Here is a 15,883-nt window from a genome sequence, read left to right as displayed (position 1 = left end):
GCAAAGTTAGCAAAGTGCGCACGGGGGCTAGATGAGGGGTATATCAGTTTACGGAGAGAAGGGCATAACAAGTTGAGAAAAATTCCACCGTAACTTGATGTTCATCGCAGAGTGGTTGCGGCAATACTGACATTGTACACAAATTTAAGGGTGGAAGTTTACTTCATATCGGAATTGTACAGTTGTGTGACCAAAAAGGGGTAAACATAATTTGCAGAGTTTAGAGTTTCGCTTTAAAATTTGCTTTTATTTACCTTTGCGTGGTGGGAAATTTAAATCACTGTTAGGAAAAAATATATATATGTTATGTTATGTATCTAAAAATAATTTTATTTAATAAGAAAACAGCATATTTTAAAACTTCACAACACCTTATGGTTGTTTCTATTTTGTTCACACCACTGTACATGTGATAGATCAGTCAATGGTGGTGGAAAATACATTGCTCTCATTTGTAAATATGGAGTGGTAAAACGTTGCTCTCACTTCCCTCTTCATGTTTGCCCGCGATGATCCCCTCACCTAGCCCTCAAAATGTGCACTCGTGCCCGCAAGGGCAAAATGCCACTGAGGACTAATGTGCCCATCCCTGCCTTAAGGAATAGTACATACATAAATACAAGTATGTATGATGTAACAACATCATCACAGTCTTTACACATATAGAATATACATATTTGCTTCTTGTTATGGTGAATAACACTGCAGGAGTAGAGCAGAAGAGGGCGCTTCTGACGCACCCTATCTAATCATATGGTAATGTTTTGTTTAACATTCATCGAATGTAATTGAATAAATATAGTTTAAAAAAACTAAAAAACACGCTTTTAAAGTATATCAAACTAAAAAGTGAAAAATAATTCTTTGTATAAACTAACAATAATAATGAAGGAAAAATTCCTGCATTATTGTGAAAATAGCGTGGAATGCTCGATATATGAAAAATATGTCACAAAGCACCCCACGCTTTTCTGGTGCGCGGTTATAACGGGTGATTTTTTTGAGGTTAGGATTTTCATGCATTAGTATTTGACAGATCACGTGGGATTTCAGACATGGTGTCAAAGAGAAAGATGCTCAGTATGCTTTGACATTTCATCATGAATAGACTTACTAACGAGCAACGCTTGCAAATCATTGAATTTTATTACCAAAATCAGTGTTCGGTTCGAAATGTGTTTATCGACAAATTTTGTTCAGCGATGAGGCTCATTTCTGGTTGAATGGCTACGTAAATAAGCAAAATTGCCGCATTTGGGGTGAAGAGCAACCAGAAGCCGTTCAAGAACTGCCCATGCATCCCGAAAAATGCACTGTTTGGTGTGGTTTGTACGCTGGTGGAATCATTGGACCGTATTTTTTCAAAGATGCTGTTGGACGCAACGTTACGGTGAATGGCGATCGCTATCGTTCGATGCTAACAAACTTTTTGTTGCCAAAAATGGAAGAACTGAACTTGGTTGACATGTGGTTTCAACAAGATGGCGCTACATGCCACACAGCTCGCGATTCTATGGCCATTTTGAGGGAAAACTTCGGACAACAATTCATCTCAAGAAATGGACCCGTAAGTTGGCCACCAAGATCATGCGATTTAACGCCTTTAGACTATTTTTTGTGGGGCTACGTCAAGTCTAAAGTCTACAGAAATAAGCCAGCAACTATTCCAGCTTTGGAAGACAACATTTCCGAAGAAATTCGGGCTATTCCGGCCGAAATGCTCGAAAAAGTTGCCCAAAATTGGACTTTCCGAATGGACCACCTAAGACGCAGCCGCGGTCAACATTTAAATGAAATTATCTTCAAAAAGTAAATGTCATGAACCAATCTAACGTTTCAAATAAAGAACCGATGAGATTTTGCAAATTTTATGCGTTTTTTTTTTAAAAAAAAGTTATCAAGCTCTTAAAAAATCACTCTTTACTTATATATGTACATACATATGTAAGTATATGTATCTATTTAAAGTATACTTTCTTTAAGGATATACATATGTATATTTCAGTGTATACATATGCTACTCAAATGTCGCCAAAACTAGTTTTATATAGATGTTGCATATTTTTGGTGAGCTGCTTAAACTTACTGTCGCCTTCCTACAGTGTCTCTCAAATATTCTACGTTTCAGTACCACTTAAAAAAGTTACAAACATACATACATACATACATACATACGCCTTCCTATAGTGTCGCTCAAATATTCTACGTTTCAGTACCACTTAAAAAAGTTACAAACATACATACATACATACATACATACATACATACAAGTGAAGCTAATAAAAGCGTATTAAAAAATCGACTGCTAAAACCCAGATACTACACATAAGAAAACACAGGATTATTTGTCAGCTATTATGCACTCATCTTAAATTATGATTCAACCTTTTCTTATTCAGTTACAACTATCACTATAGTTCATATATTAGGTTGTCAAAAAAGTATTTTCGCTAGTTGGCGCTGAAAGCGCGTAGTTCTAGTTTTATTCGTCGCATCGGGTCATGCTATACCTTTTTGGAAAGCTCATTTCACGCGCCAACACGTGTTTGATTGATTGTCGTTTCTTTTAAGTCGTTCGTGAGTTATAGCGTCGCAAACATGGAGCAAAATAAAGAGAAAATACGGCATATTTTACAGTACTACTACGATAAAGGCAAAAATGCATCTCAAGCCGCCAATAAAATTTGTGCAGTTTATGGACCCGATACAGTTTCCATTTCCACCGCACAACGATGGTTTCAACGTTTTCGTTCTGGTGTAGAGGTGGTCGAAGATGCGCCTCGCTCCGGAAGGCCTGTCGTCGAAAATTGCGATAAAATCGCTGAATTGGTCGAAAGAGACCGGCATAGTAGCAGCCGTAGCATCGGTCAAGAGCTGGGCATGAGTCATAAAAATTCATTTCAATTTCAATAAAAAAAAGTTCAATAAAAATACCGCAAGACTTTTTTGACAACCAATATAAAATATGTGTATGTAAACAAAAATTAATGTACCTTGCCAGTAGCTGTGTGATTTTATTCTGTATATTTGAAGAAACAAATGTTCAAATATTTTGCATAAATATTGAACACATGCTTATATTTTGAAATATAACTTTTTTATTTATGAATTGTTGTGACTTTTAACACAAAACGATAGAAACGTATGCCCGACCCGGGGTTCCAAGCTACCTCATCACCAATTTTCAGCCAAATTGGTTCAGCCGTTCTTGAGTTATAATTATATGTAGATACATATAAATTGCGAATCCGAAGGTGATTTTGCAAAAAAGGACGCCTTTAGGGCCTTTTCCCGGCAAATTTTCACGTCTTTCCGTGCTGTGGTTCCGGCGTAATGCGTGGACATACAAAAAAGGCGTTTCATTTTTATATATATGAGATTAATGAGAAATGTGTTCCTTATTAAGCGAAATTGATAAAATGCCGTGTCCGCATCATATAGCAAAAATGATAAATTCGTGTTTTCATTACATTCAGTATCTAGAGAGAAAAGGCAATCAATTGGAATCATATCTGATATCTTATTACCTTATTCTACAGGTCATGTGTTCCCCTAGATTTATATATTACACTATATACATATATAATATATATTCTTCACTAATCAGTTAAGGCTAGGATATTGTATATATCTCCCACGATGCTTTAGAGCAGTGGTTCCCAAACTTATTTTGTCTACCGCCCACTTTAAGAATAAATATTTTTTTAGCGCCCCCATTTTTTCACCTATTTAAAAACCACTATAACTTCAAATTAATTATTGTGATCTATATATGTATATTAACGGAGAATTCTAAACGAAACTTTTACTACGTATATAACCAGCAACTTGAAACCTGAGCGCAGTAGGTAACATACAACGGCGCTTAGATGTCAAGTTAACTCTTACGGGCTTCACCTGCCAATAAGAATAATTATTGAAACACAACTTTATAGTATTAAAACAGAGAATCTTTTATTAAAAATAAAACTAAAATAATCGATCCATATATACATAAAAACTAATGTGAAGGATGAATCTGATGCTGTTTAATAAATTTGTTAATATCAGGTTCCAATTTACTCAAGAACAGTCGCAAGTCGCCACGTTCGGTAACAAGTAAACGATTTCTATTTTTAGTAAGCAGTGTTGTCACAGCACTAAGCTCGAAGTCCATCGTCATCTTGCTTAGCAGCCGCCGAAAATAGTTTTGCTACACTTGGCTGAGTATTATGCTTCTTCTCTAGGTCTTGAAAATATGCTACATTCTTGTCTCTCTTATCTGGATGCATTTTATTCAAATGATCTCGCAGTCTTGAAGGCTTCATTGCTTCATTCGAAAATGTTTTTAGACTTAGAAGACACAAAGGAGAGGATGGGTTTGTGGTATTTTCAATGAATCCGAATTTAATGTATTCCGCACAGTATTGCCGTGTCTTCTTTTTTACTTCCGACATTGTTTTGCTTTGAGAAATACGTTTAACTTCGCGAGTAGTGTAAAGGAGGCGTAAGTAATGTTCATCTATTGCGCGCAAAACCACAAATTAATCTAAAATAAATATTACATTGTTTATATAGGAATGCTTAAGCACAATTATTATATAGTAGTCCAAAAATATGAATTCTTATTTTTCCTAGAAATACATTTGCAAAAAAAAGATCTTTCTCCTTTTCGTATTATCTTATTTTTCCCAGAAATACATTTGTAAGAAAGGATAAAGATCCTCTTTATATTTTCCACATAAAAGATTTAAGGAGTTCAAAAGCTCAAAACGTGCGCTACATCAGCTACCTAACCGACGTCATTTCGCAAGTGATAAAATAAATTTTTCAAAAGCTCCAAGCATGCGCTACATCAGCTCGAACCTACCTACCCTACACCTTTGCGCAAATGATTATATTATGATAGCAAATGCCCACATACAGATTTGGCAATTGCAATAGCAATATGTTTGACAGTTAGTATTCTATAAATTCTATCCTGTCGAGATGCCCCTTTATGAAACAGAGCGACCGATTGACATGATTTTCATTTTTTCTATATTCAATAAAATAGGACAGATATACATATGAACTACGCGGAGAGAAATATAGAACCGAGTTTGAGCAATCTTTTAATTCATATTAGTTGATGTTCACAAGTTGTTGTTGAGAGTCGAGAGCTCATGTAGTCGTTGTCTAAGAGGCCTTCTAGCAAAATAAAATTACAAATAACCCCCCAGGCCTCTACACAACGCCCCCATTTTCTTTTTGGGTCTCTTACCGCCTCCCTTGACAACTGCAGCGCCCACAAGGGAGCGTTATCGCCCACTTTGGGAAACACTGCTTTAGAAAGTTAAAGACGTTACCTTCACTTTTTTGTTTAGGTGGCTCATAATTTGATTTACGAGGTGTGTTCAAAAAGAATCGCGAATCGTAACTGACAGTTTTCTTCAATTGCAGGGGCGTGGTGCATCATGAGTTCTTGCCACAGGGAAGAACGGTCAAAAAGGAAGCGAAGCAATCCGCCAGAAACGCCCGGATTTGTGGAAGAACAAAAATTGGCTTTTGCACCACGATAACGCCCCTGCTCACACATCGTTGCTTGTGCGCGACTTTTTGGCCAAAAACAACGCACTAATGATGCCGCAGCCACCGTATTCCCCAGATCTGGCCCCTGTGACTTTTTCTTGTTCCCTAAACTGAAGAGGCCCATGAAAGGACGACGTTACGCTTCTCTTGACGAGATAAAGACGGCATCGAAGGAGGAGCTGAAGAAAATAAAAAAAAATGATTTTTTGAAGTGCTTCGAAGATTGAAAAAACCGTTGGCACAAGTGTATAATATCTCATGGGGATTACTTTGAAGGGGGCAAAATAGATATTCATGAATAAATAAATAATTTTTGAAAAAACACAACATTCGAGATACTTTTTGAACACAGCTCGTATTTTCGATTTAAGCACTTTAGATCATATACAAACAAGTTTAGAATAAAAGATTACTTTAGATGGACTGCAATCACGCTTACTGTTTATATGACATGATAAACTTTTTTTTTTGTTATCGAATAAAACTGTAGGCAGTACCTTTATGTGGCAGCTTCCATTGAAATGATTGAGCTTTGGTTTTCATGTCATAACTATACAACTATTATATGATTTGTAACGAAGAGGTCTGGATCGTTGCGAACTGAATGCAACATTTCCTGAGCAACGTTAATGCGAGCTGTTTTTGGGGAGAGTGCGCACAAATTTCGCGGCGAACAGACTCATACCCAACTCGATGGTTAACATTGAACGGTACGAGGCAATCGATATGATTACTTCCTCCGAAAATTTCTTTAATGGTTACCATGTGCCACAGTCAAAACTTGTAATGTGTTCGTGCACTTAGTTTTGTTTTTCACACAAAATTTTACACAGGATCATTGATAAATTTTTTATAAGAAGCAAAAAACATACTTCGTATTCCGAATATATATACAAAGTTCTTTGCCGGCTACGTCAAAAAAACAAAAAAAAAGAAATTGTTTACTTGAATTCTCATTCTGTCACCATTATATATAGTTTCCATTAGTACACGAAAACATTATTATCTTTTACTGTTTACAATACCGAGGAGAAAACGACGTCGTCGAAGTCATTCAAATGCGAAATGAGGTAACTCACATGCTAAACGCTCCGACGATCAGCAATGGATGGATGTATGGTATAGCAGATTTGTGTTCTAGAGCAGTGGTCGGCATGAGAGGATCTGTCACTGTGTTGGTGAGCACGAAAAAAAAGTAACCCAGTGAGAAATTGGAATTAAAATTAAGCAATTTTAATTATTAATTAACATTATAATGAAAAAAAACAAATTGTCTTTTGAGGAAATAATCCCTATTAACTTTAAAAGACTTGGAACATAAAAGGCATTGCATGGCATCAAAGGCATTTAGAACCATAAAATATTTCTCGCAGGGCATATTTCGTTTTGCGCTATGGTCTTGCGTGATGTTAATTCGTTGATGGCTCGACAACGACTGAACGATAGAGCGTAAGCGTACGTGTGAAGTTAGTTTGCAAAATTTTGCTATGAAATGCCGACCACTGTTCTAGAGTGAATTACAATGAAGAGGATTGACATAGTATGGAAAAAGTATGAGCGCATTGATCAGCACAGCACCAAGCACAGGAAAATAAAATTGTTCCATTCCGCAGACGAAATGCTCCAGAGAACCTAGAATGAAGATCAGTCTCTTACGATACGGAAATAGATTATAGCGCCGACAAATCTCAAACAATTGGTCAAATGTGAATAATTTTTCAACACTATAAAGATTTCAAATATAATGGTCTATTTGCAGGATAATGTTGTGGTTGTGGTAAAGTAAAATTACGGCAATTGGTTCCGTCACTTGATTCATTACACTCATTATTTTGATGGAAAATTACTCCAAACACTTCTTGGCCAACATAAAAATTATAGCAATTGACTCCAAATGATGTTGTTTGGTGCAACGCTTATTGAATACATAGAACAGTTACAAGTCCAATTTCAACAAAATATGCTATAATTGCTCTCTCTCACATTGTACTACAGGAAGAGTTCTAAAGTAAACAGGACTTTTTGAATTCAGCGCCCCCTGGTGGCGCTAGTTGTCTTTATCGATTGTCCAGTGAGAATTTCATGACATGGTTGGAAGTGAAATTATGCGTTTTAAGGTGCGAAAATGAGCTTCGAACAAAGAACCTAAATTATATATTTTTTTTAAATTGGTAAAACCTTTACCGAAACGATCCATTTGATGAAACAAGTTTATGGCGATGATTGTCTATCCCGTAGCAGAGTGCACGAGTGGTTCCAATGTTTTCAAAGTGGTCGTGAGGACATAAATGACGATCAACAAGTGGGCCAAGCAAAATCAGTGATCACCGGAAATTCCATCGAAACTGTGCGTGAATTCATCAAAAATCATCCGAATTCATCATTGAAATTCATGGAAATGGAATTGAACATCTCCAAAACATCGATTTGTCGCCTTTTGACCGAACATTTGGGCTTACGAAAGCTGTGCACGGTTTGTTCCGCACAAATTGACTGACGTCCAAAAAGTGTTCAGAATTCAACATTCGAAGGACAACATTAAAGAGGTCAAAAAAGACAAAAACTTCATTTACAATATTGTGACTGATGACGAAACGTGGTGTTGCCAATACGATCCCGAAACGAAACGCCAGAGTGCTGAATGGAAGGCACCGGACGAGCTGAAACCCAAAAAATTTCGCATGGGGAAGACAAAAGTAGTTTTTTTGGGCATTGTCCACAAAGAATTTCTTCCGCCCGACCAAATCGTTAATGCGGTATTCTACCTTGAAGTTTTTATATGCTTCGGCACGAATATCGCGAAGATGAAAGTTGGCGTTTGTTGCACGATAATGCGCCGTCTCATCGCTTGACGCTTGTGGCCGATTATTTGACCAAAAATCACATTTTAACTATTAACCACTCCCCGTATTCACCTGAAATGGCACCGTGCGACTTCCCTCTTTTCGGAATAATGCGTTTATCCATGAAAGGAAAGCGTTATGCAGACGTAGAAGCTATTCAAAAGGCTTGCACCGGCATACTGGCGGCCATACCGGCCAACGAGCTAAAACACTCTTTCGACATGATTTTGGACCGTGCAAAAAGCTGTATTGAAGAAGAAGAAGACTATTTTGAATAAAATGAATTGATTTTGCCGAAAAACCCATTTGTTCTGTTTTTTTTTTTTAAGTCCTGTTTACTTTGGAAGGAAATTTTATCTCTTTATCGCAACCTCCCTGGACATTTTAAAAATAAGATTTGTGTATTTCGGATTTTCGATTTATTTTTCCGAGTACGTAAAGTGTCTGAGTCTCACATTTACAACACTAAATTCATGTAAATGTAACAAAAAGATGTACTATATGTGGGGTTTGTACCCACATACTCGTATGTTAACTTCGATGAATAAATTAAACACGGATATTGCAGCTTAATGTTATTTGAAAACATTTTACAACATATAAGGATTTTATTAATGAACGAAAAATTGGTTTTTAAAAAAAGTAAAAAAATAGTATAATTCAGCAAACAGGTTATCTTTAAAAAACACTTCTTTTATAATTAACGTCGGCACGTCCGTACGGTTACGCGTCAAGTTATCATCTCTCGTTGGCATATTCTGGTTCGGACTCTATTGTAATACTAAAAATTTTAAGTGATTCGATTACATTTAATCTCTTCACTAATCTAGCCGTTCGCCCTGCTGTTGGACAGATGATAGAACTGATGTTTTTGCCATTCAAGAATTCATATCGCTTAATAGTTATTAAAAGAAAACATTGTTATAAAGTATTTTGTTTATAAGCCGTGTTTTTTTAATATTTTCCATATAATGGTAATAATGGACGCATTTTTTTTATTTTGGAAGTCGATTTTCAGGTGAATTCAGATTCATTGTCTTTAAGTCATTTATTTGTTTACATTTTTTCTCTTTGTATTGTTTAAATCATCTGTGATAATGTAATAGATTTCCAATACTGGCAAGTAGATGGTGCTAAATCAGAGTCACACAGAGAGTTTTCGCGTAGATTATATTTAAATCATCTCGGATATGTGATTAAGAACTGTCATTTTTGTATTGCGAAAGCTTGTTAAATTTATAGGATTAGTGGGATAAACTACTCAACAGCCGAAATCTTGTGATTATGTACCGGTCTGGACATGGTATTAGAAACTTCTTACGATAAAGGGTTTCCGTATTGATTAAACCCCAAACATATAACGTATCATATTTTTTGTCGGTAGTCAAAGATGTCTAAAACATAATTGCCGGATACAACAGTCGTTACCAGACCAGTTTTGGATAATTTCGATCCGAGTTATGGTGAACACCGCAAAGTGTTTTTTCTCATGACCTTCTGGCATAAGCTCTGTTACTGGCTTACATATTTCGGCATTAAAATTTCTATATATTGTATAAGAAAAAAATTCGCAAAAGAAGTATTTTTTTATCTTAAAACCCTTACCATACGCTACGCTGTGTTCAGGAGCATGGGGTATCCGTATCCAGACTGTAAAAAAAGACCCTAAAAAGAAAATATGCTGCCTGATCTGTAATTTTATATTCGTTTATTTCATAAAAAATTAATATTTCATTTGATTTTGCTTGATAACAAAAAGGGTTAAAAACAGCAATTTTCAAGATTTTAGAGTTATGTCGGCATGGGTTAATGAAGATGAAATTTTGTATTGTAAGTCTGGGTAGCATAAAAAGAAATAAGAGGTATGCATTTCGATATCTAAAAAAAAAGGTTTATTCCATATAAGGAACATCGTAATATAGGTATAAGTATAAATATATATATATATAGAACTATGAGATCTAAATGTTTCGGCCGGACCGATAGGTAAGTAGTAACGAGCGGCATGGAGAATACTCGATTTAACGTTATATAAATTACTGCCTGATTTCAGTATGCCTGCCCCATAAAAAACTGGAGACTTGTCTACTGATTTGGTCAGAGAGCTTGGTTATATTAGAGTGGCTTTAGGATTTCAAAACAACTAAACAGAACCCCTGGCAAATTTTCAATCTAATCCGCGTAGCTAGTGGAAAAGTGTTTTATTTTTCTAGGACGCACCAAAGGGCACCGACAAAACTTTTTTGCTGAACTTGCTGCTGGCAAAGTTGCGCCAAGACAAAGTAGTTGCGCTGGTTCTTGCATACTACGGAATGCAGCAATATTGCTAAGTTGTGTCAGAACCATACACTCAGTATTTAAGATCCCGCTGAAATTTGCAAGTTAAAAAACGCCCATTTGCAACATCAGCAAGTGATAGTAGCAGTGCTCTATTTAAGTGGTGCAAAATGATCGTGTAGTATGAATGCGTAATGTTGCACAAGCAAGCCATTGAACCACTGAACCGCAGCTTGCAAGACATTCAAGGTAATCGAATCTTGATGAGTGGAGTGGTCGTCTAGCTGGCAGGTGATTTCCGACAGACGTGGCAGATTATCGAGCAAGGTACCACAGTAGATTAGAAAAACGCATGCATCAAGGTTTCGCCGTTGTGAGATAGAAAGGTTACAGCTCAATACCAACACGACAGTTAATTTAGCAATGTTGTTAATTAAGAAAATAATGTGGTATTTCCGAGTTTACAAGAAAACCTGACTATTGAGAATAGGTTGTGCGAAAGAGTTATCATGCCGCCCATACACGAATTGGTAGAAAAATTTAATAAAAGTATATTAAAGCAAGAGTGAGAACCTATATATCATAAGTCACAGTGATGAAAACTAACGATGCAACTATATACCCTGTAGAGTTCTTTAATTTCTTTAAAGTTGGCTTGTCTGTCATATATTTAGATGCCTACCTTGGACGCGCCCAGACTGTGCAACGCCACTTAGTTACGTATCACAAACTTTAGACGGCAGATCTACCAGGCCAGAGGAGCTAAAGGAGAGACGGTATTTATACGCAGAATCCCTATAACACCCACAAAGTTACCCTTTCAGATTAAAGGCCTACAAATTCTTTTAAATAACAAAAAGTCGAGAACAAACTCAAGAAGTAACCGGCATTTATGGTTCTGTGTGAAATAATTACTGCAAATTGCAGCAAAGTATAAGCAGAATATCAGCCGGGCATCAGTAACAGAGTATCAAGTTAGTAACAGGGTTGCAGTATTGCGGTAATTATTAAGCAACTAGCCAGACTTGCAAAGACACAGTTTCTTCATTGTTTTTGAATATGCTACCATTGCTCCTCGTTAAATCTTGAAGGATCAATAATATTAGAAAACTTATGATTTTTAAAGTGTGACCAATTAAAACAGGGTGTGTTTAGCTGCTGACATTTTATCTTACAAAGTTGCAGAGACCTAGTTGTCCTAGTTCCTAGAAGTTCTCACGAGAAACGCAAGCAAGCAATTGCCCGAAACGCTTGGCTGTGGCCTGAATCAGCAATATCGATGCAACGGGTAAACAGCTTTTTTGGTTGCATTGACTGTTGCCCGTGGCATGAATCAGCATCACGTATATATAAAAACGATTATGAGAGCACAACACCAACACAGCAGTGATTGCAGCAGCGGTAACTATGCGGAGCTTAGCTTAGAGTTCAGTTTGCGTATTGTAAAGTTAGTATTAGTCCGGATACTCACCATTACGATTGTGCTGCCATAAAAATAAACATTAATGAAATATTATTTTGAATTGAGCCCAACGAAGGATACGAAAGGAAAGAATCGTTAACTTCTACCCTCCCCTATATGGATACTGTCATTCTTCCATTAACTGCTGGATGATAAAAAGCGAGAAATAAGTATGAACTTACACATGAAAGTTGAGGTTAATTTTTCTTTCTGAAATAATATTTTATTAAGTGATAACACAAATTAAACCCAAGTTTACAGCCACACTGAAAAGGTCCACTCAGTTTGCTAACGGTGGGCTTTAATCTTTCACACAATACGTTCCATAGAACCTTAAACGCGTTGCTGGCTTATCCCACGGTGATTACGGAGTCCCTTTGTTTGTGAATTGGTTATCACAAACTTAAATTCTAATCCTTGGGCATGGTTTCGTCCGACCGTATTTACAAAAACGCTGATGCGTTTATTATCAGTTTTTCGCCGCCGTGTTTGAATAGCTCGGCCGGCAATCCATCGGGCCCGCCGTTTAGTTGTTCTTCAGACGGTGATTGTGGATACCCCCTGTTTGTGAATTGGTTAGCACACACTTAAATGCTGATCCTTGGGCATGGTTTCGTCTGACCATATTTACAAAAACGCTGATACATACTCCTTATCAGTTATTCGCCGCTGTGTTTGAATAGCTCGGCCGGCAATCCATCGGGCCTAGCCGTTTAGTTGTTCTTCAGACGTGTAATTTCTTCAAACTTCTTCATGGTCGGGCAATGAAACATCTGCTCCATCGGAATCGGGCTCGACATCCCCTGGTTTTATGCTTTCACTGCCATTCAGCAGGCTGGAGAAGTGTTCCCTCCATCATTTTAGTATCATCCTCCTCATCGTAGTGCCGTGGTCCAATTCGATGTTAGGACCTCGGAGCGTACGCGTCTAAAACACTGGGGACGTGTTTTTGGTCCATCACAACATGATCGAACTGGTTGGTGGCTTTTCGGTTCGGAGACAGCCAAGTTGCTTGTCGAATTTTTCTATGTTGGAATCTAGTAGTACAGATAACCATATTTCGGACCCCGGCGAAGTCGATCAGCCTCAACCCATTTGGAGATGTTTTTTCGTGTAGGCTGAATAAACCGACTGTTGTGCCAAAGATACCTTCCTTGCCCACCCTGGCATTAAAGTCGCCAAGTACGACTTTAACATCGTGACATCTGATAGGTGCGCTCCACGCGCTCATAGAAGGCATCTTTGGTCACATGGAAGACAATTCTGTCGTACTTCCTCCTCATTCATAAATAGATAACAACAATTATGTCTTCTTCCACTATGTTCAATTTAAGATATGTTTCTCTCAATCTCGTCTTTTTTATTTGTAAATAACATTTATAATTGCTGAACCCTTGTAATTTGATATTATTCTTTTCTAACATGGTGAAAATTTTAATCGTACAATAATAAGATTAATACATTGTTAAAAATAAATATTTAAATTTGTTACAGGTAACATTTATTGCATCGTAAACAATATAAATTGGTTTTATCGTATACTATAATGGTATCAGGTTGTTTTTAAAGCAATTTGAAGAAGTGCAAAGAATTTCCGGCTGTAAAAAGATAATTGTTGAAAACTTCATGCTTATGGCGAACAATACTGATTTAGATGTTAAAGACGACGGTGCTTATAATGGTTCGGGAATAGGACATGGTGGTTCGGAAACAGTACACATACCATCTCATAGGAAACGCATAGAAACTATAGAAATGTCTACGATCAGTAATACAAATGAAAGCTTAACTTTACCTACATCTACCACAATTTCATCCTCTTCGTTACTGACAAAATTGAAGAACGAAACTGAACAGGTATTTTAATGTTATTATAAGAATATTACTTGTATATACTAAACACTGCACTCCAGTGAGTAACATAACCACACACTTTTTTGTTAAATCATCATCTTTAATTATTACATTCAGTGGGCTTCTCGTTATTTAAAGGTCCTTTGTGAAATTTGCTTGTCAAAATGAGCCTTAAAAGCTTAATTTTTTAAATAAATATATATAATATTAGGGTGTTTTTTTTATTGAACTATTAGTTTTCTTCAGCCCCGTCACGAAATTTCCTTGAAAATACCCTAAAAAAAATTCCCTGAAAATTTTAGCTCTTAATATTAATATTAAGAACTGGACCAAGGCCATATAAAAATTTTCAATAGAAAGCACACTACAATCGTGAGTTTTTATCTTTAAATTCCTACAGATCAGAGGTATTTTATGGCATCGCTTTGATTTTAGACGCATATTTCTCAGAATTTTTCACTCTACAAACCGGCGAGGTAGTACGGGGCTCTAAACCCCATTTTTCCAAAAATTTCGCATTTTTTTGTATATATCTCGTAAATGACAGGAGCTATAGAAAAAATGTACATAACAAATTTGTAGGAAATTTGATTTGCTATAAAAAAAGGTCGAAGGTCAAAATCGCTATCATTAATACTTCTCGAATTATTCAGCTTTTTAAGTAAGACTGTATGCAATTTTCATAGGTTTTTTTAATACATACCATCTATAAAAATTTTAAAAAGCCTTACTTAAAAAGTCGAATATCTCGAGAAGTATTAATGGTAGTGATGTAAGTGGTCTTTTTTGTAGCAAACAAAATTTCCTATAAGTTTGTCATGTACATTTTTTTATAGCTCTTGTCATTTACGAGATATATTCAAAAAATACTGGACTGAAAAGTAGCGTAACTCTGCCACTAGGTATAATGTATGTATCTTAAAAACCTCCAAAGCTATAAAAACCAAAAACTACGAGCATATCTCCTCAAGCGAAGTGAAATCCACGTCAGCTCCTCATATGCAGTTTATGTTGAAAAGTAATAAATGCGCTTCATTTCACTAAATACTTAGTTAGACCAAGTGCATTAAATTTCGCACGCACGGAAAGGCGTGACAAAATTAAATTCCTCAGGAACTACTGAAAAGTCAATCTCTAATATTTGAAGAACGTATTTCTCAATAATAATAATATGGGACAATATGTGAAATATCTTGATGAAACTCAAAGAGCATCTTTTTTGTCTTCACGCCAAAAATTGATAAAATCGAGTCAGTACTTCCCCTAGTACACTTACATATATCCAGTATAAACATTTTCGAGCCTTCGGTTGGTTTTATACCGCATAATTATATTGGACACTAATAGCTTACATAATAAAATTCAGAGAGACTCTATTTCTCAGTATCTTGTGCCTAAAATGGAAAAAATCGGCTCAATACGCCCTCTAGTCTCCATTTAGATAATATAGGGTGGACCATATAAAATTTTAAATTTAAAAAGTGGACGTAAAAGATTGAGTGTAGCGTTTGCTGTATGGCACGTAGCGCCGTCCTGCTGGAACCAAATGTTGTCCAAGTATTCCTCTTCAATTTGCTTGAAGAAAAATTCGGTTAACATTGCGCGATATCGCTCACCATTGATGGTTACGGCGGTTCCTTCTTCATTTTCGAAGAAAAATGGGCCGATGATTCCACCAGACCAAAATCCGCACCATACAGTGATTCGTGCCCCAAATGCGACAATTCTGCTTGTTAACGTAACCATCGAGGTGGAAATGAGCTTCTTCCGAAAAGATGATTTTTCGGTAAAATTGAATGGGTTGAAGACTCACCACTTTGGAAAAAAGTTTTCAATATTTCCCAGTTTTCTTCTAGTGAATAGCTTTATACTTTTTACTGAATATCTGTCACTTTCC

General features: G+C 36.4%; 1 protein-coding gene across 6 annotated transcripts in view; it reads left to right on the top strand.

The window, feature by feature from the left end:
- Positions 1 to 15,883, top strand: part of LOC115066076 (sodium- and chloride-dependent GABA transporter 1) — a 373,293-nt gene that overhangs the window by 21,702 nt on the left and 335,708 nt on the right. For 4 of the 6 annotated variants that reach the window (XM_049459653.1, XM_049459648.1, XM_049459650.1 and 1 more), the window contains one exon: positions 13,627 to 13,989. The exons of the other annotated variants lie outside the window; for them this stretch is intronic. In XM_049459653.1, the coding sequence (XP_049315610.1) occupies positions 13,759 to 13,989 (231 nt within the window). In that variant the 5' untranslated portion in view covers positions 13,627 to 13,758. The remainder of the gene's footprint in view (positions 1 to 13,626; positions 13,990 to 15,883) is intronic. 6 annotated transcript variants of the gene reach the window in all.

The sequence above is a fragment of the Bactrocera dorsalis genome, chromosome 6 (genome assembly GCF_023373825.1).
Source record: "Bactrocera dorsalis isolate Fly_Bdor chromosome 6, ASM2337382v1, whole genome shotgun sequence".
Taxonomy (NCBI): Eukaryota; Metazoa; Arthropoda; class Insecta; order Diptera; family Tephritidae; genus Bactrocera; species Bactrocera dorsalis.
Note: the sequence above shows the minus strand (reverse complement) of the source record. Positions and strands in the feature narration are given on the sequence as shown.